This window comes from Pseudonaja textilis, chromosome 10, assembly GCF_049901715.1.
Source record: "Pseudonaja textilis isolate UNSWEBS1 chromosome 10, rPseTex1.2, whole genome shotgun sequence".
Lineage (NCBI taxonomy): Eukaryota > Metazoa > Chordata > Lepidosauria > Squamata > Elapidae > Pseudonaja > Pseudonaja textilis.
This window is the reverse complement of record NC_141999.1, coordinates 15,781,819-15,809,228: the sequence shown is the minus strand read 5'-3', so window position 1 is coordinate 15,809,228 and position 27,410 is coordinate 15,781,819. Positions and strand designations below refer to the sequence as shown.

Below are 27,410 nucleotides of genomic sequence, written 5' to 3'. Positions count from 1 at the left end.
TTCTCCAGCGTAGGATCTTTGAAACGTGTAGATTCTGTAACTCCGCTAGAATCGCCGTCCAAGTGAGGAGGAGGAAGGCTGACATAACTATGAGGTTCTTTTTGCTTTTGCACTATATTTCTATCTATTTTTTTCTACGGAGAAGTGGCAGTTTTTAAAAGTTGCGTGTTTCAAAAGTGCCAAGCCTTCCCAAAATATGTACTCCGACCTCATAGATCCAAAGAGGTGATTAGCACCACTGGTTTGATGATTTTTGGGAGGAAAAAAAACCTGAAGTTTCTGGCTCCACTTCCCACCCAGAATGGAATCCTGAGGAAAAAGGGTGTGTGTGCAGAATGCAATTTCCCAGGATCTGAGCCCATGACAGGTCCTGTTCAGACAGAAATGTGTCTGATTCTTTCCCCAAGCATTTCTGCTGTTTGGCTAACTTAGAGGAGGTGCTGCGTGTTTTTCTTGTGTTCTGACACTAAACTAGGTTTTATGTCCAGTTGTGCTTAGCTGGGCTGTACATTTTTCCTACAGATACACAGAACAGTAGATCAGTTTCTCTCGATTGCCACCTAGTCAGAATAAGATAAGAAACTTGCATAGACTTTCAATCTAGTTTTAGTCACAAACATATTATTATATGGGATTGTGATAATTGTCCCTGAGAGATGTCCCAAGACCGTCCAGGAAGTGTGTATTATGAATATAAATTTTATGGGGTACTATAATTTCTTTGATCTTACATCGAGTACTGCTGTGGCCAAGGCTGTTTTGATTTCTATTGCTTTCTCTTTAAAGGAATGAAAATAAAACAGACCCATAATTCAATGCAATCCAATTGGATATGGGTGTCAGGTCACTTTAGTTTAGAAAACAGAACAAATGTTCTATGTATACCCAATTGGAAATCTGTTCCAAAGCATCTCATTATTGAATAGTTGCTGATCCTTACATCTCTTTTTGCTCTTGGTTTAGCAATGGCATCTTCAGGATTTTTTGGCAGATACTCCTGTCCATCTTTGGCTGAATGAACAACAGGGTCCCAAATGGACCAGGCTGGTTTTCTAAAAGTCTAGCAGAAATGATGTCAGCTAAGGAAAGGAGGACTCCATTAGACCATTAATTGTCTGCCTTACCGGGTATAGACCAGAAAGGAAACAGAACCAGGTGAGCTAATTCTACTTTATTTTAAGTCTACATTAGCAAAATCTTGCAAGTCTGAAGATACAAGTATTCCCCATTTCCCTTACACCCTAGAGCAGAGGTCTCCAAACTTGGCAACTTTAAGACTTGTGGACTTCAACTCCCAGAATTCTCCAGCCAGCTAACTGGCTGGAGAATTCTGGGAGTTGAAGTCCACAAGTCTTAAAGTTGCCAAGTTTGGGGACCCATGCCCTTGAGATTAGGAAGGATCTCTTCCTGACCTTTTGCCCCACCCGCTGTAAATATGGGGACTATGCTATCTCTTACCTTATACTCCCTAGGCAGTGTCTCCAGCTCTGTACCCAAAGTGTATTACGTTGTACTTAATTGCATCATTATGCTGTCAATTCACTGAATTTTGGTTTGTCTGTTACTATAAACTTGCTTGTCCTGAGATTCAAGAGAAAAGATCCATACCAGCTAAATGTCCATACCAGCTATGAGAAAGTTGCAGTATTTGGGGATTTCAGTGTTAATACCCTAACTTTAAGCCTTTCCAAGAACCTGGGAGCCAGAATTGCCTAATCCTGATGCTGAATTCTGAAAAAAATAATAATCAGGTCTTTTTCTTTGCTCCTTCCAGGCTTATTCCTGCCAATGCCTGACACTGCCACCTGGGCAAAGCCATTATACAGTCAACGGCATCCACTTATTATGATTCTCTCAATAAAGATGATTATTTTAATGGGGTTCCTCCCAAAAATGCGGTTTAGCCTGCCAACTGGGCATATCAAATTCTCTGTTGCTTAACTGGAACACATCACCATCTCTTTGCTTGTCTTTTACTTTGCTCAGCCAATTCCTACAGGCCAGCATCTTCAATGGGCATTGGGATAATTTGCATACTCCCAGAGTATTCTGGGAATAGTGAACCAAAGGACACCAGGAGCTGTACAGAAGTTGGACTTCATCTCATCAGCTGAAGACAACAGGTGAACAGATTACAGTGCCTTATTTTTTTCCCCAGCATGTTGGACATTACGTTTTATTTTTCTCCCCAATAGTCTAAGGAAAAGGAATATTATATACTGATATGGTGTTCTGTAAGTTATATCGCTGCAAATGTTTGAAGACACGTCTGACCATCCTCAGGTTCCTCAGAGAAGATGAAGAGTATTTGGACAAGATAGATGCCTGCAAAAGAACATCAAAGCATGAAGGTAGGCTGGTGGCACTCAGAGGACCAGGAAGTGTCTCCTATTGCTGGAACCGGGCAGTCCACTTCATGTCATTCCTTTGGAGGTTGAGACACAGACTTCTATGGAAGGATTCACCTTCAGCATTTCAGGAACAGCAAATAAAGAAGCTCCGGCTTTCATGAAGATAAGAAAGCTAATGGGTATTCTAAAGAGTTAAAAAAGATACGTCATCGTTGTAACAAATAGAAAGAGCAATCTGCAGATTAGATGAAATCATTGGACATGTACTGTCTCCCAGGTTTGAAGATATGGAATGTAATGGAGAAGCTGACCTGAGTAATCAAACCTCGAATGCCAGTGGTTCTCATCCTGTGATCTGTGAGCCCCTGGGAGGCTACAAAGGCTTGAAGAAATGTATGATTGAAATCTTGAGTTAAGTCTTGGGGGTCTGTGGCCATGGTCCATGGCCACAAAAGGTATTTAAAAGGAAGTTGTGGTGAAGAAAAGGTTGAGAGCCTGCTGTACAATGCTATTCTCTTGTTTCAGATAGATGCTGTTTTCATCCATACTTTCAACTGAAATTCATAGTCCCCAAAAAGAATAGAAGATTCTGGAGGTGAGCCAACGGACCAAGAGATAGTATCAATTCCTGGACCGTGCTTTACACCAGGCGTCTCCAAACGTGACAACTTTTAAGACTTGTGGAGTTCAACTCCCAGAATTCTGGGAGGGGAGTTGAACTCCACAAGTCTTAAGAGTTGCCACGTTTGGAAACCCCAGTTCTCAAAGATCCCTGCCAAGGCTACAATTCTATGCAAATACTTAAAATTAGGCTTTGAACATAGGAAGTCATTTAAAATGTTGTCAGAGCATTGGTCCATTATTCTTGGGATGGGCTACTTCAGTAGATCACAACCTGTTTCAGATGTACAGATGTTTTACCAGTCAATAGGGATCATTTTTTTTGAGAATTATGAATTAGAGTATCAGGTTGGGGGAAAGCCTGCTCTAATAAATCAAAAGCGAGGACAGATCAGATCAAGCATATTCAGGGGAAAATATCAGCAAGCGATTGGAATGTTTTGTCTTTTAAGAAGATAAAGTCTTCAAATTGTGTTACCTGCTGGATGTATTCATGTAAGGGACGTTGACAACGGTACAAAACAGGTTTGTTGTTGCTTTCTTGCATTTCTGCTTCTTCTAAATTTCCAGTCTAGCCCATAATAGAGGGATAATCTCCCATCTAAGTGCTAATCAGATCTGATCCTGCTTACCTTTTGGGAAATCAGCCAAAGTCAGTGAGATGCTGCCTTCCAACTGGGCATGGCCTCTTTCAAAACCTGAGCCATTAATAGGAAACAGGATTGCCTTTGGCACAATATTTACATTAAGGGAAGCCGTCATCCGCCTCCTTCTTACCCCCTAACTAGACATTTGAGGACCTGCAATTTTAATGAAGAGAACAGATGCTGACATGCTTAGCGTGCACACGCCAGCTCCTCCTACTACACTGGGTGACATTTCCTCTCCCAAGCTTTTCAGAGGATGATTACTTTTTATACCCTTGGCTTGGATGGCAGGTGTCTGACTTAATTCCAGCTGCATTGCCTTGTGGTGAGATCATTGGGAGTGACCAGCTTAATTATAGGGGAGAGTACGCTGGGCCATCCAGCCACATGGGGAAAGTCTGGGCTTGGAGAAGAGAGGGAAAATGCTGGAAAACGTAGCCAGAGACTGAAGAGGCAGTATCCAGCAAATATCATTGCTAGCAAATATAAGATGCCTTTTCTAACTCGAATCCCCTTGAGATGCATGGAATTCAGCTTCTAGGAATTTCAGCACTAGATGTACTGGCTGGGAAAGCCTACACATTTAAAGGCAGTTGGGAGAAGAGTTGTGTAAAACATAGTGTTTGGCAAAAAACGGACTATATTTCTCCCCAATTGTTTTCTTCTAATTGGATGGCAATGTTTTTTTCCCTTAAAGAAGAGCATTTTAGGGAAATTGCATGGATGCAGCACATGAATTTTCAGCAATTGCCTTCCTAAAAAAGAATTGTGTATGAGCCTTTGAATATATAATAGTTTTTAACCTCCATGGCTGCCTCTCCTCTTTCAAATAACCCCCTCCTAGGAAGGTGTCAACAAGGATGGTTTTTTTCCTCAGGGAAGGATCACAGCAGGAACTGGGCCGACCCACGGAGCTATGATCTAGTGTACAGATGTGCAACCCAAGCAACCTTAATACAGCCAATACATGTACCACAAATGAGATCAGAATTTATGCTGTTAAGGAGGGTGGTTGTTAAGTGAGACATACCCAATTTTATGACATTTTTGCCATGATTGTTAAGTGAATCAGCTAGGACAATTAGGAAGTTGTTAAGCAAATCTGATTTTGCTTGCCAGAAGACAGCTGGGAAGTTGTCTATATCCAGTGATCATGGGACACTGCAACCGTTGTAAATATATGCTAAGTTGCCAAGCAACCAAATTTTGGTCATGTGACCATTGGAATGCTGCAGCAGTTGTAAGTCCGAGGATCTGTTGCAAGTCACTTTTTTTTCCAGTGCCATTGTAACTTGAATTGTCATTACACGAATGGTTTTAAGTCAAGGAATAGCAATAGCAATAGCACTTAGACTTATTTACCGCTTTATAGTGCTTTACAGACCTATCTAAGGGGTTTACAGAGTCAGTGTACTGCCCCCAACAATCTGGGTTCTCATTTTACCCACCTTGGAAGGATGGGAGGCTGAGTCAATCTTGAGCCTGGTGCGATTTGAACTGCCAATTGTAGGCAGCTGGCTCCAGAAGTAGATTGCAGTACTGCACTCTAACCACTGCGCCACAGAGGCTCCTATATCTGTACTCTAGGATAGTACTATACCTACTATTCCCAAAAGTTTTCAAATCTCTGGAGAATGAAGTAAACAAAAGTTCTTCTACAGGTGAAAAAATTTTTTGGAGATGGATCACAAATTTTTGGCAAAATACTAGTAGAAAAAACCCATGACAGTTGTCTCTAACAGGCCTAACTGGAAAGGGCGGAATGGTACGATAATTTGGAGCAGGGGTCTCCAACCTTGGCAACTTTAAGCCTGGAGGACTTCAACTCCCAGAATTCCCCAGCCAGGGAATTCTGGTAGTTGAAGTCCTCCAGGCTTAAAGTTGCCAAATTTGGAGACCCCTGATTATAGAAAGGAACGTGGCTCCTGGCAACCTGAGTGGCAGGATTCTCTACTCTTTTCCTGCAGGACCCAACAGTCTGCTGTGCATATACACCTATTGCCAAGGCTGTCCAGCCCAATCTAAATGAAAGACAGACACATCAAGTGAGGATAGAAGGCCTGGAAATTACCCAGAAGGCAAATTTTGATGACAGACATCACATATTGATCTAGACTGAGAAGTGTCACATGGGAATTGTTTATCTTGCTAGGTTGAGCTTATTAATTAGACAAAAGTTAATCGTTGTTACAATTATATCTAGATTTGCATATAACAATATCCCCATTAGCATATTTTAGCGTTCCTCAAACTTGGCAGCTCAAAGATGTGCGGAATTCAACTCCCAGAATTCCCCAAGCCAGCTTAACTCCATACTCTTTTAAGGTTGAAAAACACTGGCATATCTGAATACCATTTACCTCCTCCTTTTTAGACTGATACATCTTCTTTTTCTGGTGGCAAATATTTCTTGCTAGTAACTGGAATTTTGAAAACTTTCTGCAAGTTGTAGAATTTTACCGAAAAGTGGCATTTCTAGGGCATCTATCTATCTATCTATCTATCTATCTATCTATCTATCTATCTATCTATCTATCTATCTTTCTATCTATCTATCTATCTATCTATCTATCTAGTCAAGCAATTATAAGATAACAGGTATAAGTATAAACATAGTTATGGATACATGAAATGGATACATATAAGAAAAATAAAAAATAAAAATAAAAAAGCAACAATAGGACAGGGACGGTAGGCACGCTGGTGCACTTATGCACGGCCCCTACAGACCTCTTGGGGAAGGGGTGGGGTTTTCTCATTACGTCCAGCAAATTTCTTTGAGAAATGAAAAATAATCCACAATGGAGTAGAGTAGACTGGTTAGTTAGGGCAGCAAGAGCATTAGGTCATAATAGCTCTATAAAAAATGGAAAAAAAAAGACCCTATAGGAATATTTTTACCTGTTCCAGCAGGTTCTCTTTCTCTAAGCATCACTTCTCCTAACCCTGCTGCTGACCTCAACTACATTTCAACTACTTAAAAACGAGAATGAAAAACCAGGAAGAGTTGGAAACCAGTTCTTCTGAAAAGATCAGATTGGAAACAATTCTTTGCGCGCATTTCTGTGTGAGGGTTATAAGGAAATGAGCTAGACCGTATAGGAAGATTTATCACCACCCTCAATAATGCAGCTACCACAAAGATTCTTGTGCCTTTGATGCTAAGGACGATGTGGGTGTGAGGAAGTATTTGACTGAATAATATCAGAGGCTGTTGGGAGAAACCTGTTCTGTCAGGGGCCCCATTTGGTATATTCATGTCTGTCCCAGTAGCAGGCATGAGAACAAGGAGCTGCTGGTGTGAAAGTTTATTGGAGAAATCTGTCTCCCGAATTCCCTCATTATGTCTCTTGATCTCTGATTGTTAGGAACTGTCTATTACAAAAACAATACAGTTTGAAATTTCCTATCAGAACAATTAACCAGCGGAACAGCTCGCCTCCAGAGGTTGCGGGTGCTCCATCACTGGAGTTAAGAAGAGACTCGACAGCCATTTATCTGGAATGGGGTAGATTTTCCTGCTTGAGCAGGGGGGTTGGATTAGAAGACCTCTAAGGCCCCTTCCAACTTTATTATTCTTTATTCAGTCTACATCTTGCAATTTCTGGCTGGGCTTGTTTGTATAAATCTGTTGAGTTCTTTTTATTCCATAGCCCAATGCAGCTGTCGCTTAAAATCAAGACTGCTCACCACTGTATCAGTTGGATACAGTTTGAGCCTTTACTGGCTGCATTCCTACTATAGCAGCATGGCTCCTTCTGGACTGAAGAAGGGTTCAGTTCTCAAGGCAGCTTGGCTAACGTCCAGCCCAGGTGCTCTATATTCAAAAGAGTTGGCACGCCCTCGTGTCCTTAGCCCAACCTGCTCATTGCTGCACAAAGGAGGTGAGGTTAGGTTGCTGTGAACAGCTGGGATGACATACAGAAAGTAATGTACCTTTCACACCTGACGACACTTGCCTTGCTAGCTGTGCTGTGGAGGGACCAGCTCTTTGGCAGCCAAAGATAATTGAAACCCCAATACCCAGGCAGTTCCTGGGGGAGACAGTGACTACCACCAGCCTTCATACAAAGACAGCCTTGATTCTCACAAGAGCTATATCCAACCCTAGGAAATTCAGGGGTGGAGGTACTGGGCAGGGAAAGCTGCCCACATGCAGGCTTGCTGTTGAGATTCTTGGCTCAGATTATGACTGTGTTAGCCCTGCGGGATGTAAAGAAGACAGCAACTGTCTCCCATATTTTCTTACTTGCCAGACCTTATTCTCCATAAAAGTACAATATGTATGTATGTATGTGTGTGTGTGTGTGTGTGTGTGTATGTATGTATGTATGTATGTATGTATGTATGTATGTATGTATATATATATATATATATATCAGCTGCAAAGCCAAGACAGATGAGCTGGCATCAGTACTGCGTTGAGAACCTCTTACTAAAGATACACTAAATGGGAAAATAGCAAAGCAAAGAGAGTAGTTTGTTGCTGAACGCAGGGAAGACTAAAATGGCAGAGATTAAAGTTTATTAGTTTTAGAATACCACATTGCAACTGAAGTGCATAAAACTACAATTACGATAAAATTAAAAAGCCTGGGAGAACTCAACGGTCTTTGCCTGGTGCCAGAAAAATGACAGAGGAGGCCTTTAGGCATGTCTTTTTGGGGAATGCATTCCAGAGATTGAGGGGAGGTGTGACTGCTACCAAAAATGCTGCTTTCTGTATCTCAGGAGCATTTCCTCCCATGCTTTCCTCTGGACTCAGATGTATCCAGGAAGGGATACAGAAATTGTGATCCTCAAGCTGTACAGAGCTTCCTAGATTAGAACCAGTGCTCAGAAGTGAATTTAGAGCCAACATCCCTGATACAAGGATGCTGTAACTTAATTATAGTAAAGGTAAAAGTTCCCCTCGCACATACGTTCTAGTTGTTTCCGGCTCTAGGGGGCAGTGCTCATCTCTGTCACAAAACAGAAGAGCCAGTGCTGTCCAAAGACGTCTCCGTGGTCAAGTGGTCGGCATGACTAAACACCGTAAGCGCATGGAATGCTGCTACCTTCCCACCAAAGATGATCCCTATTTTTCTACTTGCATTTTTACATGCTTTCGAACTGCTAGGTTGGCAGAAGGTGGGACAAGTAATGGGAACTCACTCCGTTACGCGGCGCTAGGGATTCGAACTGCCAAATAGCCGACCTTTCTGATCGCCACCTCAGCGTCTTAGCCACTGAGCCACCGGCATCCAAACTTAATTATAACCTCCAGTTTATAACCTTTTATAACTTTAGATAAATTTGTGTATGTAAGGGAGAAAAATGTTAAGAAGCTTCCTTGTATCAGGCAGAAGCATTGCTTCACCAATCTCAGTACTGTCTTTTCTTACTGGGGTGCATCTCTCCAGGTTCCTCAAATTGATGTCTTTGCTGTTGTTTTATATCTCATCCTTTGAACTGGAGATGCCAAGCACCTCTAATTGGACCTTTATAAACATATAAAACATGTTTGCCCATTTGCAATGTTTTTTTTTTCATGATTTTCTGATGTGGGATTTTACAGCTCCAAAGCCAGCAAGATTTCTGATGCTAATCTCTTGACTGCTAACAAATGTTATTATTTTACCGAGTTTGACACTGCTAGTAAGATGACATTTGAAACTGAGTGATCCCTTTGGGTCACTCTTTGCTCTAGGGATAAAGAAATGTTTCTCAGGTTGTTATTGCCCTCTAGCTTAAATGTACTGGAATTTGATTGCCAGGTGCAAACTTCATTTTTCCTTTGTGGTGTATATGTGGGTTTTTGCAATTGGTATCTCAGCTTATTTTCAAATGCATGATTGTAATGAACAGTTTGTTCAGAGAAAAAATGATAAAGGCTTTTTTTTAAAAAAACTGGAAACCATCCCTATCTATCTATCTATCTATCTATCTATCTATCTATCTATCTATCTATCTATCTAGTCATGTTTCACATTTCTAAATTACCTCCAAAGTAATACAACTGGTTACAAGAGGGACTCTGGATATGGAGTTCTTGCTGAAAGAAAAAATCAAAGTGATGATTTGGGGATTAAAAAGGATGAGGTTTGCGAAAGTTTATAATGGTAATTACTTGATAGAATGGTGGAAGACATAACTGTCCCCCCTTTTCTTCTTCTCTATTTCTTACTTTCTGACCTTTGGTCTTGTTTGTACTGTATATTTTTATTCCATTGAAAAATTCTAATATTTCATGTACGTATGTGTGTATCCATGACTGTGGATTTTGGTGATATATTTACTATATCTTTGGGCTTTCCCTTTTACAATGTACAACATACAACATACAAAGAAATGTATGGGAGCCTTTTGGGAAGTCTGGCAAAGATGGTTAAGAAAAGATTAGTAAAATGGACACCACGTATCGCTGTATTTATTTGAGAAATGGGTTTAAAAAGAGAGAGAGAGGAAAAAAATACGGGTGTGAAGGGAAAGAGCATTCAAAGTTATGGCAGGAACAATGGCCAAATCTGAACGACTTAATTGCAAGGAAAAGGCGAATCACGACGAACGCTAAAACCCAGAGGCGCTTGGGTTTGAGATAATTATCTGTGAATTTGTCGTTTTGCCGTAGTGTGAAGTTAGTAATTAGAGCACTAGAAGCGCATTAGGAAGATTACTTTAGGCTAGCGCGGCTGAGGCACCAACCCAGCCCTTGTATTTATTATGTGTGTGTAGTGAGGCACGTTGTGTCATCTCAGGACACCCGGTGAATTGCTCCCTTGCTTAAGCCAGGTGCCTGCTTGCAAACGGGCAGAACCAACCGCTGCAAGCATATCCACCCTCCTTTATTCACATCATTATCATTATTTTTTTTTTCACTGCAACGTCTGAAGCCGAGATAGCCGTTTGAAGAGTTTCCGAGAAAATAAGTGTTTCGTTTTGTTTTTAAATGACGGACGGAACTGCCTCCGTAAAATGTAAACGGAGAAAGCTCGTGCCAGCTTCTGTGGAAGTAGGGCGACTTTGAAAATCCCGCCGAAAATCCGCAGGACTTCATCCTGAATCGACGCAAACCCGCGTCGTCAGGAGGCTTCCTCGATCTGGGTCACTGTGAAGAGCCGCTGAGGAGACGCCGCTCGAGGAGAAGCCTGGAGGGGATGTGGGCGTGGCTAACGCCGCCCTTTTCGCTGGCAAGAGAATCAGGGCAAGAGCGGAGGGGGGCGGGGCGCTGATTTCGCCTCGGCGTGATAGGTCGAAGCCGTGGGGCGTGGCTTCGCTCACGGAGGGGGTCCAGCCGGTGAGATTCGTTGCCCTGGGTTACCCGCGGGTAACTCAAGAAGCGTAGACTCTCACGGAGGGGAGGTTCCCTTCGCCCGCCAAACGCGTCTCCCCTGCACTGCCTCCTTTCCCTTCCCACATTTCCCCGCCCCCCCCCCAGCGAAAACGCTAGCTGGGATCGAGCCAATGAGAGCGCGGAGGTCTAGGTCATGTGCCGCGCTCCTTCCAATCAGGAGGCGGGCACAGGGTCAGGTCAGTGTAACGATAATGGAGCAAGTCAGGGAGAAACCCAGGAAAAGCTAGCGGGGGCGGGGAGGGAGGGGGGAAGAGCCCGGCGGGTGGATGGGTGGGCGGGGCCAGGAGACCAGCTGAGCCTCATTGCCAGACGGGGAGGAAGCCGGCTGGTCGCGGCGGTGGTCCTGCCCGGCTTGTCCGGAGGAGCGTCTCGCAGATAATCCTCCCCCACCCCCGGGCTTCGTGCACCCTGCAGACCGTGCAGGGAAGGGGCTCAACCCCTATTTCCAAGCCTGGGTGTGAAGAGAAAGAGCGAGAACCCCCCCTCCCCTTTCTCACCCAGAACGCACGTGTGTGTGTATGGGGGGGGGAAACTACACCTCCCATGCGCCTCCAAAGCACCTTCGCCCCAACCCTGGGGGCAGGGGGGGGGGAACGGAACAAAGCGCATCGGCCGGCCGGGCACTTTGGTGTGACCGCAGCCGGACGGCCGGGGATGTCGAGACAGCAGGGTCCCCGGGCGGAGGCCGAAGCCGCCTTGTGGTCCGTTGGCTGCTGCTACAAGCAGCAGCTGCTTCGCTCGCCTTTCCCTGGGAAATACCCGGCGTGTTGGGGTCACGTGCCTAGTCGGACTGCGGGGTCAGGGGCGGGCGAGTTTGGCACAATCAACCCGTCGATCAGGATAGAGCCTGGAAGGGAGCTTGGAGGTCTTCTAGTCCAACCCCCCCCCCGCCGCTCAAGCAGTAGATACCATATAGAAGATAGCATTTCAGACAAGGGACTGTCCGGTCTCTTCTTTTTTTTTTTAAAAAAGCCGGCCACTAGCCGGGAAACGCGGGCAAAGAAGCCTGGGTGGGTGGAGGAGGCGACCACGCTCCTCCTCCTCCTCCACCACCACCTCGCCCTCGTGTTAGGTGCTGGGTGAGGCCCCGCCTTTCTCCCCCTCCCCTCCCCTCCCCATCCAACCGGGCCGGCCCTTCCCTCTCTCCCACCCCCGAAGTGCGGCCGGCTCGCCTGGCGGTCTCGTCGGCTGCCCTTCCCGCGTGCGCGCTGCTTGTCCGCGGCAGGCACGGTCCGCTCGGCGCCCGGGTGACGAGAGGGCAACGGAGCAGAGAAAGGGAAGAGTGGCGGTCGCTCCCGCCGCCGTTTCCGCCGCTTTCTCCTCCTCCTCCTCCTCTTCCTCCTCCTCCTCCTCCTCAGCATGTTGCCATCCCGTCGGGTCCCCAGAGAGAGGCGGCGCCCGCTCGGGGCGGCACGAGCGCAGCAGCAGCAGCAGCAGCAGCAGCAGCAGCAGCGGGAGGAGAAGCAGAAGGAGGAGGAGGAAGACGACGGGTTGGCCAGGAAGATGACAGCGACGGCGACCAGGGCTGGCTGCCGCCCCGAGCCTGCCAGCAGCAGCAGCAGCAGCAGGTGCTAATCGTCAGAGCGCGCCTCCGGCTGCCTGGCCAATCGGCTGCCCAGTCCAGCCGGTGCCTGCCGGCTCCCGGTGCGAGTCTCCGCCGTCGTCGAGGAAAGGGGACGGCGCGATCATGGTGGCGCTCGCCCCGCGCCTCCATCCCTGTCTCCGGACTCCTTAGCGGCGGATTCTCCCGCTTACGCCCGAACCGTCCTTTGAATTTTGAGATACAGACCCATAGATTTGGGGGCCTATTTTGAGCTTCTCACGCGGCTTGGAAAAAAGGAAAGAGATTCCCCCGCTTGGAACTGCCAGCCTCGAACTGCCTTGGCCTCGAGCCTGGGGTCTCCCCGGAAAAGCTGCACGGCAACCCTCGAAAGCCCGCCGAGTCTCTCCGACGCTCCAGCTGCTCATCTGTTGCTCGCTCGCACGGGCGTTCCCCTCGCCTTTCTCTGGCGCTGGAGCAAAGCCGCCGCCTTTGGCCGTCCTTTGCCCTTCTTCTGCCGGAGCCTCCCGAGAACCGGCCGGGCTGCCTTTTGCGGACTCTCCGGGCTCCGTGCCGCTCTTCGTTCTCCCTCCTCCCTTCCCCACCGCTCCCCCGACGCACCTTCCTCCCCGAAGCCGCCGAAGCAACGTCTCCAACCAAGCCCGCCTCCCTCGCGCTCTTTCTCTCCCTTTTTCCTCCCCGACCCACTTTGGTGCGATGCCGCCGCCGCCGCCGCCGCCGCTGCCGCTGCCGCCGCGGAGCGTCGCTTCCTAACGCGCCGTCTGCTCCGGAGCTGCCAGTCGACGCTTTTTGGGGCGGGGAGGTTGGAAACCTTTGGCAGGATTTTTTTTTCTTCTTCTTTCTTTCTTTCTTTCTTTTACAAAGGAAAACCATCGCTTCCCTTTTCCCGGGATATAAAGCGGAAAAAAAAAGAGGGAGGGGGGGCAAAAAGGGGGTGGGGGGAAAGGCGGCCGTGGGGGGGGGGCGGGGGAGGACCATGGATGAGAAGCTGCAGGCGCATCAGGTTGACATCGACCCGGATTTTGAACCTCAGAGTCGGCCTCGCTCTTGCACCTGGCCGCTGCCTCACCCCGACTTTCCGGGCGAAGACGACGATGGAAGCGGCGGTGCGGGAGGAAGAGGAGGAGGAGGCGGCGGCGGCGGCGGCGCCCCGAAGCACCCCTTGGCCGGCGGCACCGAAGGCGCCGAGAACGCCGGCGTGGCGGCGGAGCGTGGCAAAGCGACCCCGGCGCTGCCTTCCTTGAGCGCGGACGTTGGACAGCTCCGCAAAGCCAAGACTTCGCGGCGGAACGCTTGGGGCAACCTGTCGTACGCGGATCTCATCACCAAGGCGATCGAGAGTTCCCCGGAGAAACGGCTCACCCTCTCCCAGATCTACGACTGGATGGTCCGATACGTGCCCTATTTTAAGGATAAAGGCGACAGCAACAGCTCCGCGGGCTGGAAGGTACCTGGGGGAGCGGGGGGCGGTCCTCTCCGCCTTGCGCCTTCTTCCCCTCCCGCTTCCTAGATGCCTAGTTTCCCAGAGGCGCTGGGGGAAGTTTTACTACTCTCGTCCTCCGTGGGGGTCTCCGGCGTGCCTTTCTTTGGTTTAGATGTCCAGCAGAAGGGGGTTGACCTGTGGTGGTGGTGGGTTTTTTTGGAGGGGGGGTATTCCCCGAAGCTGCAAGGAGAGGTTGATTAAAAGGCTGTTCAAATGCTGGTCTTTCCCCGCTACCTTTATTCCATCCTTTTACTTGAGAGAACAGCTTTGCAACTGTTCGTTGGTGTCTGGAGTATTAAAGTAATGGCAGGGCCAACCCTGAATCCTTCCCAGAGACTCTGGAGCATCCCTGCTGAGCATAGGTTTGGCTCTAACAGGTCAAGGCCTTTGGCTTTATTGCAAGAGTGTCCGGTCCCCCCTCAAACCAAACTCTCTTGGAGTCCAGAACTTGATTCCCGAGACTCTGCTCTGTTGTCTTTGACCCGGAAAGGGCAGTTACTCTCGTAGTAGCCTTATTGAACTCGGACTGGAGAGCACTTTTGCTTCTTGCTGAGCCAGAGGAGGAGAAAGTATTGTTGGCAGTAGGGAAGAGGGTGTAAGTGATTGCTTTTAAATGTACACCCCCCCCCCCTTTTCTTCTTCTTTGCGCTGGGAAAGAGATAGGTCGTTTATCAGTAGCCTGGTCACTTATTCAACCGTTTTTTGGCCAACCTCCCACATTGCCTTCTGCCCGGCAGCAAAGGAGTTGGGAGGGGGGGGGGAAATGATTCCCTCCTTCTCGTATTGCAGTTAAGTGGCACCTGTCTGTCTGGAAGTACTTTTTGAAGCTTTCTTCTGCTCTGCTTGATTGAAATGCCACTTTGGAGAAAGGAAATTGGGAGGGGGGTGGGTGGGAGAAGGGGGAGGGAATGTTGCTTTTCAGCTTTTGGCTTTTCAATTTGGTCAGTGGGTAGGTGGATAGAGTGGGGAGGGGGGGGGAAAGAGATCTTTTTTCTTCTGGAATGTAGTCTGGATTCTTGGAGCCTCTATCATTATCCCAAGGAAAACTTGAAATGTGATTCCTTCTACTGAGTTACTCGTTTTTTTCCCCCCACGTCGAGCCAGTGGGACAAATGTTATTAATCCCGTATGGATTCCATCAGATCCAAAACTGGACATTTAGTAAAATAGCCCTCTTGTGCTTGTTACAAACTTTGTACATGGTCAACATCTCTTTCCTGAATAAAAATGGGATTTAGTCTTCTTCTTCTTCTTCTTCTTCTTCTTCTTCTTCTTCTTCTTCTTCTTCTTCTTCTTCTTCTTCTTCTTCTTCTTCTTCTTCTTCTTCTTCTTCTTCTTCTTCTTCTTCTTCTTCTTCTTCTTCTTCTTCTTCTTCTTCTTCTTCTTCTTCTTCTTCTTCTTCTTCTTCTTCTTCTTCTTCTTCTTCTTCTTCTTCTTCTTCTTCTTCTTCTTCTTCTTCTTCTTCTTCTTCTTCTTCTTCTTCTTCTTCTTCTTCTTCTTTCTTCTTCTTCTTCTGCTGTCAGGTCATGGATAGAAATGTGGTTATTTGGAAAGTCCTTGCTGTGATACAGTCTTCATGGAGAGCTTTGAAACAGAGTTTCCCCCATGTGTGTCTTGGCCCTGGAGAACCCTTGTAAATCTGGAAATAAATGATAGGAGGGAAGAAGACAACAGAGTGACTTGTATTTTCTTTATCCTTCTATTATTTGTTAGTCTTATCTAGAAGAGTTAAGATACACACCTCTCTCAATTTAACTCTATCAGTAGTAATCAATTCCTCTTTTATTGGGATTTAGTGTAGAGTTGGGCTGCCTTCTTTCAATTTACAAGAAAAAATGTGTATGTGTGTTTGGGTGAGGAAAATCTACTTTTTCAACCAAGGCAGTAACTCTTGTGTGAGAAAAAGGTATTTATGAAATACCTTTGGAAGGGAAGCAAAAGATGAGCCATATGGGCAGCAGAGGGTTCCCATTTTTAAAAAAAAATCACGTATTTTTTTACTCTCCAGTTACTCAGTAACACTGTTCCATCAAGTGTCGGCACTGGCATGATCTGCATATTTTCTGCTGGATCTCAGTTCATGGGATTGGCTAAAGGAACAGTTTTCTTTTGTTATTTGTATCTTTGGATGCAGAAATATCCCGGAAGCAGTGAACTGAAAGGTTAGACCAAGAGTTATACTGGTTACAGGAATCTGCACTTCATAGTTGGCAGATTCCCGCCCCCCCATCCAGTTGGGACTGGAACTCCTCAAGTTCCCAACCAACATGATGGATTCTCAGTTTCCTGAGAATCCTGGAAACTCTTTTCCCACCACACTTGGATAATGCAATTGGGAGAGGCTAGGATCAGTCTTATTCAACCAGCTGCTAATCAAAAAATCACGTTTACTAGTGCCCATTCACCCCATTCTCATTTCCTCTCTTTCCTCTGATCAAGAGTGGCTAATAATCCCACTCTGGGTTTTGTTTAGAAGTGTGATTTAACTGGTTTTTCTATATCAGCAGGTTTATGATCGTTGCACTCTTGGGTACCAAGGCTTGCCCAGTTAAAATCTGCAAGAGTCTTCCTTTTCATTTCATAATACAGGAATGCTTCCCAACCTTGGCTTTTTAAAGATGTGTGGACTTCGACTTCCAGAATGAATTATGTGAGTTGAAGTCCACACTCCTTAAAATGAGTAAGGTTGGGAAACACTGCAATATAATATTAAGGTGACATATGTTTATTGCTCTGGGAATCCATGGCACAGCCTGGACCTATGCCATGGCTTGTTCATGGTCCCCTGACAATTAATACACACAATTTTCCCCCCCCCCCCGAGGCCCCACACAAAGCAAGTCAAGACCATCACTTTTTTGATGAAGCCAAAGTGTTGTTTTCGCTCAAAGCATAAAAGTAATGATTCAAACCCAGCAGTGTACCTGTGTAACAGGTTAGTAGAAATCAGCAGGGGATGGTAGCATTTTCACCTTGCAGTTCTCTACCCATGGAGGAGTAGAAACATAGGCAAGGGAGCATCCAGGCATCCAGAACTTTTATCATCGAGGTTTTCAAGTTGTCTGGTTTCCATGCTTTGGTTTTGGGAAAAGCTCTAATGAAGTTTGTTACAGCGAGGAGATCTTTCTCCCTGGGATTCTGCCAATGAAAGAGCGGGCATGAAAACTTTTGCCAGTATATGTGCTAGTCCGAGCTGAAATCTTTTGCTCCTCTTCATGGGATAAATCAAAGGGATTCTGCCAAAATGTGTCTCCGCCTTCCAATCTGGACCTGCCCGTACGTGTCCTTGTGAGACTTGGCACTGGTGCTCTTACGAGGTTCAGAAGTTAAGCAGCTGCTTCCTACCCTCCCTCCCTGATCCTCTTTCTCGAGAGGATTACAACACTGGCATGAATCAGGTCCCACGAAGAACTGATGAGAAATATTAGAAAATCTTTGAACGGTATGAAGTTTTGTCTGTCTGTGTGATATACAAATTTATATGTATGGTATTCAGCTTTGTTCGGGTATTTTCCCACGTCATTATAGTTGTGCTTTTAAAGTTGTAGCAACGTTTCGGCAGAATCTCATCTGCCATCATCAGGCTTCTGTATTGTGTTTGTCTATGAGTCAGACTTTCACAGCCATTTCTGTTTTAAATTTGGTGCTAGCCTACTGCTGTGCCAGAATGGTTTTTTCTTCATCCTGATTGGTTGGGAGTCTTGGTCTGTGTTTATTGGTCTTGGAGTTTGCTGTGTTCTGCTTGATTGGTGTTTCTAATATCTTCTGTCTGTTTTGTGACTTTTTTTGTCTTGATTGGCTAGCAACATTGTGTTTACTGTATTGGAGGCTTTTAGTGAGGCTTGGTTCTGAGTAAACGGACGGCTATCATTTATTAGGAAGCTAGATTTCATCTGGGTGCCTGGTTGGGGTGTGTTTGAGCTGGAGGTATCCGTGGGGGGGGGGTTGTTTGTGCCCAGGTGTTTGCCTGGCTTTGCCAAGACCAATAAACACACACACACACATATATTCAAAAAGTGTGGTGTAATAGAGGTGACTAGGTTCCAATGGAACAAACTCTGCAATGGGGTCAGAATGACAGGCAAACCTGTTTTATACAACTTTTGTGTTTGTTGGAAGTAGGTTATGGCCTTGAGCATGACTTATATTTACTTTTTGGGGGGTTGCTTTTCATTTGCTGTTTATTATGGATTTTTTGGTGTTTGTTTTGCTTCTAATCCAACCCAGAGTCACTTGTGTAAATGGATGGCCTTAAAAAATAAATGATTACATAAATAAATCGCGGGAAGAATTCATTTGAGGAAAGATCCAAAATATATTCTAATGAACACTGTTTTTCAAGTTTTGTTTCATGCCTTTAAAGAAAAGGAAAAAAAAAAGATTTGGTGCAGTAATAAGTGGCTTTGCCCCAGTCAAAGACATTTTAGATGAAGGTTTTTGAAAATGCTCCTATTTGTGAATGATTGGTGAGGAGCTGTTAGCTGCTTGCATTATCTTAGACTCTTTTCATGCTAAGAGTTGTAGTGTCAATTTACTGCATCTCAAGGTTGGGCTGGAAGAAAATGCTGTTGAAAAAGCTCTAAAAAAATTGCTCAGAGTATGCACAAATTGCCACTGATCATCTTATGAGGATCCAGATTGTTGCAGGCAATATGCCGGCCCATTAAACTGCTTAGAGAGGGCTGTAAAAGCACTGTGAAGTGGTATATAAATCTAAGGGGCATTGCTATTATGGCACTTGTCCTGATATCTCCTAGTTGAAATGGGCCGATATGACATGATAGTGCATGATGGGAGTCTCACATGCTTTGTACTTGGTCATGCTGGGAACTGGGAAGAGGGGTTACCCCATGCTTTTTCAAGAGGCAACTGGACTTTCTTTGTTTTTCCTTGAATGGATGACTGAGAATTTCCATAAGCATCGCGAAGAGAGAATGTAAGGTTTAGGAGTCCCACGGCAACGGAACTCAGTCGCTTTCTGTTTTGGCTCCATGAAAATTAAGAGCTGGCTTGAAATGTGATGAAGAAAAAGAAACTCTACAACCCCCTATCAAAAGGTAGATCTTATCACAACATTATCTAAACACTTTCAGATAATTTTGTTTGTGGTCACAAGTCACAGACTTTGAGTATCATCACTGTGTTCTGAACGGTTGTTGAGAAAGAGAAATTATCCTTTTGGGAACAATGAATCCATCCTTCAGTTGTGTTACTAAAAGTGGTAGAAACTATATTGTTGATTACTGTACTGGGAATCTGTGATTTTGGACTTTTGGTATTCCTAATCCAGGCTGGCAGTTTCTTTCTGAGTCTATTTTGTCTGGGATGGTCTTTGACAATGAAGCCCAGCTGTTGACTCTTCCTTACTGGTGATTAGCCCTGGTGTCTTCTTTTTAATTTTGCAGTTTTACAGAGACATTACTTTACCATAGTACATTGCCAAAAGTATTTTCTCAGGCTTGTGATCTAGACCTTCTATTGTATTGTCTGGTCTGTAATTTCTTCTTTTCATCCCTCATTTTTTTTTCTTTGTTTCTCCAAATTTATTTTCCCCAATTTAATTTCCCCCGTCCCTGTTCTTAACTCTGAATTCTGGGACATTTTATGAAAGAGTCTTGCACAATACTCTAAACCCGTAACTGGGTCAAAACCAACCAATAGATTGTATTTAGAATTAAATTGTACACTACCTCCAAACAAATAAACCATATTATGGTTTACCACGATGACTGCTTATATAACATGCTAAGACAGTGCTGGGTTTCCCTAACATACTAAAGCTATGAGCCCTGTTGTAGCCTAGTCTAACAAGTTGTGCAAACCCAGTCTGTATATCTGAGGTTCAGAAGCATCATGGTTTTCTCTCTGTGTGTGTGTGTGTGTGTGTGTGTGTGTGTGTGTGTGTGTGTGAGAGAGAGAGAGAGAGAGAGAGAGAGAGAGAGAGAGAGAGAGAAGGGGGCATGAGAGGGCCTTTTTCCTATGATAGTTACCTTACATAATTAATCTTCTGTGGTCCCCAATGAATTGTCAGCCACCGAGCCCCCTTCCTGATTCACCGAGAATTCCAAAGCATTTTCCCCGTGCTATGGAAACAGCTTCCCCCATCTTACCAGCCGCCGCTTTGAAATGTGGGATTACAAGGTAAGATTTAAAGCTCCCAGTTGTCCCCTCCATCCTCTTCCCTAAAGCCAATTGAGAACTTCAGCTCCTGTGCACCATTTAACTTGCATCATCGCATCCCTTCCTCCCACCTTGTGCTGTTAACGTAGATCTATTATCCTTCTGGGAGCAGGCTTCTGCTTTTGAATGAATTATTTAAGTGGGAGGGGGAGGGGGGGTGCGTTTAGGCAGAGACAGGCAAAACTTACTGAGTTTAAAACTTAACCCAGCTTAACGTGTTATGTAGGAAGAGGGCACTAGGTGTGTAACTCTGCCAGCTAAGCATGTTGTGTGGGCACAACCAGTCTCTCTCTCTCTCTCTCTCTCTCTCTCTCCCCGCCCCGCCCCCTGGCCTTTAATAGATAGTAAAGCCTATGCATTCATTTTATTCATTTATTATTAGATTGGCGTGCTGCTCGTCTCGTCTTTTTACCCTTTTAAGATAATATGGGTGCTCTACAGCACGAGAACTGTCAACTTCAGCTGCCTAAAATAAAAGGCTTCTAGGGAAAGGAAGATCAAGATTGCACACCTGCCATTTTTTTGTTTGTTTGTTCCTTTTGTTTTAACGGAGCCATATTCAGTTTTTAAAAGCTTCTGAACTAAAAAGCCTGCGAGGTCCTGTTGAACCCTAATATCAGCTCTGAAGAACAATGGGGCTTCAATAAAACCAGGATGAACTCCAGAGCAGGGGTCGCCAACTTTTTGGACCTCAGGGACCACTCATAATTTTAAATCCTGAGGACCAGAGACCCTGGGAAAATCCCCCCCAAAAGTCGGCAGGAAAATTCCCATCCCATTTTCCTATGATCATTCTTTATTTGGGATTGCAGGATACTGTCTCTAGCTCCGTTCTTGGGGAGAGAGAGAGAGAGAGAGACAGAGAGAAGGGGGGAGGGAGAGACACTTTTGGCTTCATGCAAGGAAAGCAGCAGAAGCAGCAGAAGTCTTTCTTTCTCTCTCTCAAACTCCACCAGAAATGAGTCTTTGCTGGCGCAGCCTCTTGGAGCAGGATGCCTTGCAGAGTCCCAAAGACTCATTTCTGGTGGAGAGAGAAAGAAAGACTTTTGCTGTTTTCCTTGCATGCAGCCAAAAGCAGAAGAAGAAAGAAGCAGAAAGAAGCAGCCCAGTGGCCAGGCCAGGCGTGTGGGGCATGTGGGGTGTGTGGGGAAAGTTCCCCCCCTTCACCCTTTCCCCCCTCCCCTCACTACCTCATGTTGTTTGCAATGCAAGCAATGCAAGCCTTGTGTTCCCGCGCAGCCTGCATTAGTTAGTTTACTGTATTGTCATTGCACCTCGTACAATGAAATCAAACACCATCTTCAGTGCATATCATGACCATGAAAATAAACACAAACACACATCCTTCACACTCCACATTAATTGCTTGGGAGTGCTTGGTGGGGGTGGTGTGTGACATTTCTCTGCAGACCACCAAAATTTTCTCGTGGACCATCAGTGGTCCCCGGCCCACTGGTTGGCGACCACTACTCCAGAGAACCCAGGAGATAGGATAATTGGTTTTTAATGTACAGACCTGGGAAGTTTGAAGGAAACTCTGCGTCCCGGGTATCCTTTATTTTGCAGAATATTCTTCCTGCTATTGCTGGAAGTAGTCCTAAAAGGTCTTGTAACCTGTATGACAGCTTGTAACCTGGATCAGGGATTCTGGATATCTTCCCAGTCTTGCTCATGTGAAGATTGCAACAGTTTTGGTCTGTGTGATTTTGCCTGTGGGATGCTGGCCTTGTAGTTAAGGACTTGGTCTTAGGAGTTTGTGCAGGCCCTTCTGTTTTGGGTTTTGAAGCTGCGAGGCCGTGCGTGTGTGTGTGTGTGTGTGTGTGTGTGTGTGTAGGGCACGGAGGCTATTTCCTCCCTGTTTGTCAGATGCTGCCCAGGAAAGCCTCTTGACTGACAGCTCTGTTTAATTAGGGAATTGTTATTTTATCCATTCCAAAGTACTTGGAGTTTTCTGCTCCAGCTCCTGCAATTCTACTTGTTAATGGGAAAACCAACATCCTCTGTCAAAGAAGCAGCGGCTCGGATGCATTTTTAAAGCACTGTTTGTGCCTTTTTGACATCCAAAAATATAACAATAAAGCTATCCGCTAGTGGAAGCCTGCTGGAGGCAGGTCTGACAGTGCCAAAACCTTAATTGCCCAGCCTCCTCTCCCTTCCCCCCACCTTCCTCCTACACGGTAAGGCTGCCCTTCGGTGGTACAGTCTTGGAACCAAAAAAGTGGCATCAGGACATGGAGCAGAGAAGTAGCCGGCAGACTAGGCAGATCTTGCCTGCAGTAGAAGCTTGCAAATAAGCCATTGCTTCCTCACTCCCTCTGGCCATCTCTTCCCTTGCTTCAAAGCAAGGCCATGGAGGGAATGATGGCCAGGATTACGCAATGTCAGTTTCTAATGTGCAGCATTAAGGGGAGGAAAAGTTAGCTTAGTCTTCCGGTGTTGAGGCTGGGCCACTTGAGAGCCACTGTGGTGATTGTAAGGGGGCGTACATAAGTGCACAATCATGCCTACCGTCCCTGTCGTATGATCCATTTATTCGTACCTATTTCCTATATTCTTACTCATGTTTATTCTTATACCTATTATCTTGTAAGCAATTGACAAATCAAATCAAACCAAATAAATAAAATAAAATAAAATTGTCAGTCACGATTCCATCAGAACTCCCACTAAATGGGGGGCAGGTAGGTTGTTTTCAAAAGAAAACAAACAACAAACAAGAAATTACAATTAAGATAATGTGGACGAGAAGCTGTTTGAAATGACATACTAACTCCGATCTCCCCATTACAACCTACCTGCCTCCCATTTAGTGGGAGTTCCTCATCTCTGACTGGGCGGTGGGGAATGGAAGGATTTATACTCCTTGCGGACAGCTGGTCGTTTGCATCCTAGTTGAAGCACTTGGAGGTTTATCTGTGTGCTCAGGGTCACCTGAGTAGTGCCAACCCGTTCTCCACATCCATTTGCAATATCCAGGTAAACCTGAAGACACTGATAAACCTCCAAGTGGCCTGAACGGCTCTCTAAAAAGGATGCAAATGACCAGCTGTCTGCAAGGAGGATAAATCCTTCCATTCCCCACTATCCCGTCAGAGCTGAAGAAGCTTCTTGGATGAGAAGCAAAGTGTCTTCAAAAGAAAGCAAAACAAAATGTCCAGTTGCCTCCTGAAAAAGCACCTTGACAACCATGACCTGGATGACTGAGAATCACTACACACTTGTGGTGATTCTTCAATTATTCTGCATGAGGGGGGGGAAAGAAAATGTCTGCCAGTTGGTATGATGTCGAGGACATGGATGAAGAAATGGCCAGGGTGTCACATGACTGAGCAAGGCTTTCTGGGCTCTGAACCAGGAAATCACTTTATATGGGATTCATTTGTACAACTCATTAAACAGATCGGTTAAAGATGCACTGGTTTCAGGCTACCTACCTTTGGTTAAGTTTTAATTCTTAAGGGTTTTGTTTTTCCTCTCCTGGTTTAGCCCCTTGTGCAAATCTAGCTCTGCGGTTAGGCAACCTGGTGTTCTCCTGATGATTTCCCATCAACCCCAAGCATCACGGTGAATTTCAAGCGTTTGTGGGATTTGTAATTAAAAATACAGTGTGACACTAGATTGCCTATCTCTGCCTGTCCCTTTGGCCGAAAGACGATTCAGTGCGTTGTACTGATCTAGGAAACAGGTTAATTCCTAAACCAGAATTGAACTTGTCAGGCAAACATGGCCCTAAAATTTAGACTACTGAAGAGGGAGCACCTCTCAATACATCTGTTCCTTTTCTTCTTTTATTGGCTACATTCCCATAACACACTTAACCTGATTTAGGGATCACACTGATATCTGGGCTTTCACTCAAACTATAAAAAGGAGCAAGGTTAACATGAGAGTCAGGTGGATTGACCCCCCAAAAAACTAACCTTAACCCTAGCTTAGAATGCTCTGTGCCAATGCATTTTTACCTGACCTGATTTTGTGTATATAAACATTTCCAGTGTGTTATACCTGAAGAAAAAATCCTTTTCAGCACTTGAGGCATTTCTCTGAAAGAGGTTTTTAGAAAGGAGCTTTGATCAAAACATGTATTACATGCTACTCCTGTATTTCTGCTATAAGTTTTGTTTAAGTGTTCTTAATTCCTTCCTTCCTTTCCTCCCTCCCTACTTCCTTCCCCATTTTATACCTTCCTTCCTTCCTTCCTTCCTTCCTTCCTTCCTTCCTTCCTTCCTTCCTTCCTCATTTTATGCAGATAGGGTTTTAAATAAATGTCTTCCTCCCTCTCTTCTCCCTCTCTCTTCACCTTTTCCAGAATTGCTTTTCAGGCAGTGCTAACTGCTGAAGTAACACAAACCTGCTAAACGGACGAGCTTTATGATAGCATAAAAAATGATACTACAGCAGTGAGTAGAGCTTTATTAAACCCCAGAGACAGGCTGCAAATGAACAGCTTGCTCTGCTCTTCATTCTTCCTCCCTCCTATATTAAAAAAAATAACTCAAATATAAATTACAATTAAGATGACGTGGACTGGAAGCCGTTTCATAGGACACACTAACTCTGATCTCCCCATTACAACCCACCTGCCCCTCCCCCGCCCCAAAGTCTGGTTGCCTCCATTTAGTGGGCGTTCCGATCGAATCGTGATTGCCTAATGTTTGCCCTGCTTGCTCAGATGGGGTCCAGGACTCCGGGGGCGAGGTGGGGGGGATGTGAACTGATGAAAGTGGAGAGATGCGCCTCTTCCCCACTCCCATGCGGCGACTGTTTTTGTGTTGCGTTGCTTGAACGACAGGCTGTTTCCCTGGCCTTTAATATTGTTAGCAGAAAAGTGGGATTACACAGTTGAAACAGCATGGAATCATAGAATTAAGTTCTCAAAATGCAATAAGACCCTAGTGCCAGTTAAGAAACCCAAACCGCTTTGCCCACCTAGCAAGCCCGTTGCTGATACGCACACTGGATTACCTCTGAGGGGACAGCTGCTTTGCATGGTATCCTAAAAAGCTGATGGCCAAGATCCTACACCTCGGTGAATTATAGTCTCCCCCAATCCCATTTTAGCCTGGCTAAATATACAGTATTGGGGGAACTCAGCCCTATCTTCTAAGCCTCAGAGCATATCCTCCACAATGCCTTCCTTCAGCATGGAATCAGTAACACAGGATGCAACCACAGAATTCCTTCCCGAGGATGGTCTACCTTTTAATGCTTTCAGTATTCCTGGCAAGCTTCCACAGATCCACTACTGAAAAGCCCTCGTACAGTAAAAGCACTCTCAGCTTGTGCATCAGCAATCAAGAGAAGGAGTGAGACCTGCAACAAAACGCACCCAGAATCCTAGGATGGTACACTTGGAAGGGATTCCCTAGTCCAACCTTCTGCAAGAAAACCAAATGAATCATCCAGGGAGAGAAGGATTGGCTGTCCAATCTCTTCTTCAAAACCTCGTGAGAAAACTCTCTCCTCAAGGAGAGACGCAGCCTAGGACTCAGGAGACATTTCATGACAGGGAGAACAATTCGCCAGTGGAACCGCTTGCCTCCAGAAGTTGAGGGTGCTCCAACGCTGGAGGTTTTTAAGAAGAGACTGGACAGCCATTTATCCAAAATGGTAATTGGGTTTCTTGCTTGAGCAGGAGGTTGGACTAGAAGATCTCCAAGGTCCCTTAGAGCAGAGGTCTCCAACCTTGGCTCATCACCGTTACAAAGTCAAGAGCCAGTGCTGTCCGAAGACATCTCTGTGGTCATGTGGCTGGCATGACTAAACGCCGAAGGCGCATGAGAACGCTGTTACGTTCCCACCAAAGTGGTCCCTATTTTTCTACTTGCATTTTTTACATGCTTTCGAACTGCTAGGTTGGCAGAAGCTGGGACAAGTAATGAGAGCTCACTCTGTTACACAGCACTAGGGATTCAAACCACTGAACTGCTGACCTTTCGATCTGCTTACCTTTTAAGCTTAGTGTCTTAGCCATTGAGCCACCGTGTCCCTTTCAATAATAATAGAGGTAAATTAGTAAATGCCGATTGTATATTTCCAGGATGTTGCATATTTTGTTTAAACAACCTCAATAGAGGTTGTTTAAACAAAATATACAACATCCTGGAAACATACAATCACCATTTGCAAACTTCCCAGCCCACTTACAATAAGCAAAAGTCAATGGGGAAAGCTGGATATGGTTAATGAACACGTGATTCATTTAATTGCAGTAATTTGCTTAATAACTGTGGCAAAAAAATGTAAAATAGGGTGCAACTCACTGAACAACTGCTTTACTTAGCGATAGAAACTCTTGTCTCATTTGTGGTTGTAAGTTGATGAACACCTGTAGCTGTGTGAGAGTGTGCCTCTACAACAATGAAGTGGAGTTTCAGTAGTTTTTGTGAAGTTTGTTTCCTGGCCTGGCATACCTTGATGAGCTGACACTGGCCTGCACACTCTTCCCAAGACCGCCATTAAACTTCAGTTTGTATAAAGGAGAAAAATTCTTAAATACATGCAGGCTAGCCACATTACTACACAGGAAACCAGGTTTAGATCAAATTCAATTTAGCCTTGTCCATGTCTCTGTTTTTATTCCACCTATGTTTCCAGTGACTGCTGATCCCAAACAAGTTGTGTCTCTTACAGCAGAGAGCCACAATATTTCAGAGCATGGGTTATGCCCTCCTTCCCAAAATGGCCAATCACTAGGCATCCTTTCACACCAGGAGGTAAATTGGACTAGGCTGCTCTCCATCATCTTTTCAGGGATGCCCTTTTCTACCTGAGCATACCTGTCAGGAGTCCAGGTAGTTCAAAAGAATGTTGGCTTATTGTAGGTTAAAACTGTCTACAAGAATCTGAACTACTAACAGTCAAAGCAAACAGGTGGTAGATAAGAGCTAACAGAATTTAAGGTTGGCTGGATTTCTTAGATCTTTTATGGGTGTGCAGGGATTTGAGGCTGATGATGTGTTTGACTCCTTCCTCGGGCTCAACCTGATAATCTCCTACAGTGCCTTTTTCTTCTCCTTTTCCCCCTGAGAAGGTAGATACTCCTCCTTCCAAAACCTACGCGGCTACCCTATCATTTTTATTTTCTAAGAATGCCTCCAGGGTTTATACAAGATTTCAAAGTATTTTTGGAAATCAAGATTATGCCCAAGGCTGTTGGTTTGCTTTGCAGCATGCTAGTTTCCCTGAGTGTTTTAATTATGTCATCCATAAAAGAGCCTTGGGTGGGCCGTGG

At 45.3% G+C, this 27,410-nt stretch overlaps 1 protein-coding gene across 1 annotated transcript in view; it reads left to right on the top strand.

Annotated features, from left to right (window-relative positions):
- The first annotated feature begins 13,476 nt into the window (after positions 1 to 13,476).
- FOXO6 (forkhead box O6) overlaps positions 13,477 to 27,410 on the top strand; it is a 145,710-nt gene continuing 131,776 nt past the window's right edge. The window contains exon 1 of the mRNA XM_026702436.2: positions 13,477 to 13,960. Coding sequence (XP_026558221.1) covers positions 13,490 to 13,960 — 471 coding nt within the window. The 5' untranslated portion in view covers positions 13,477 to 13,489. The remainder of the gene's footprint in view (positions 13,961 to 27,410) is intronic.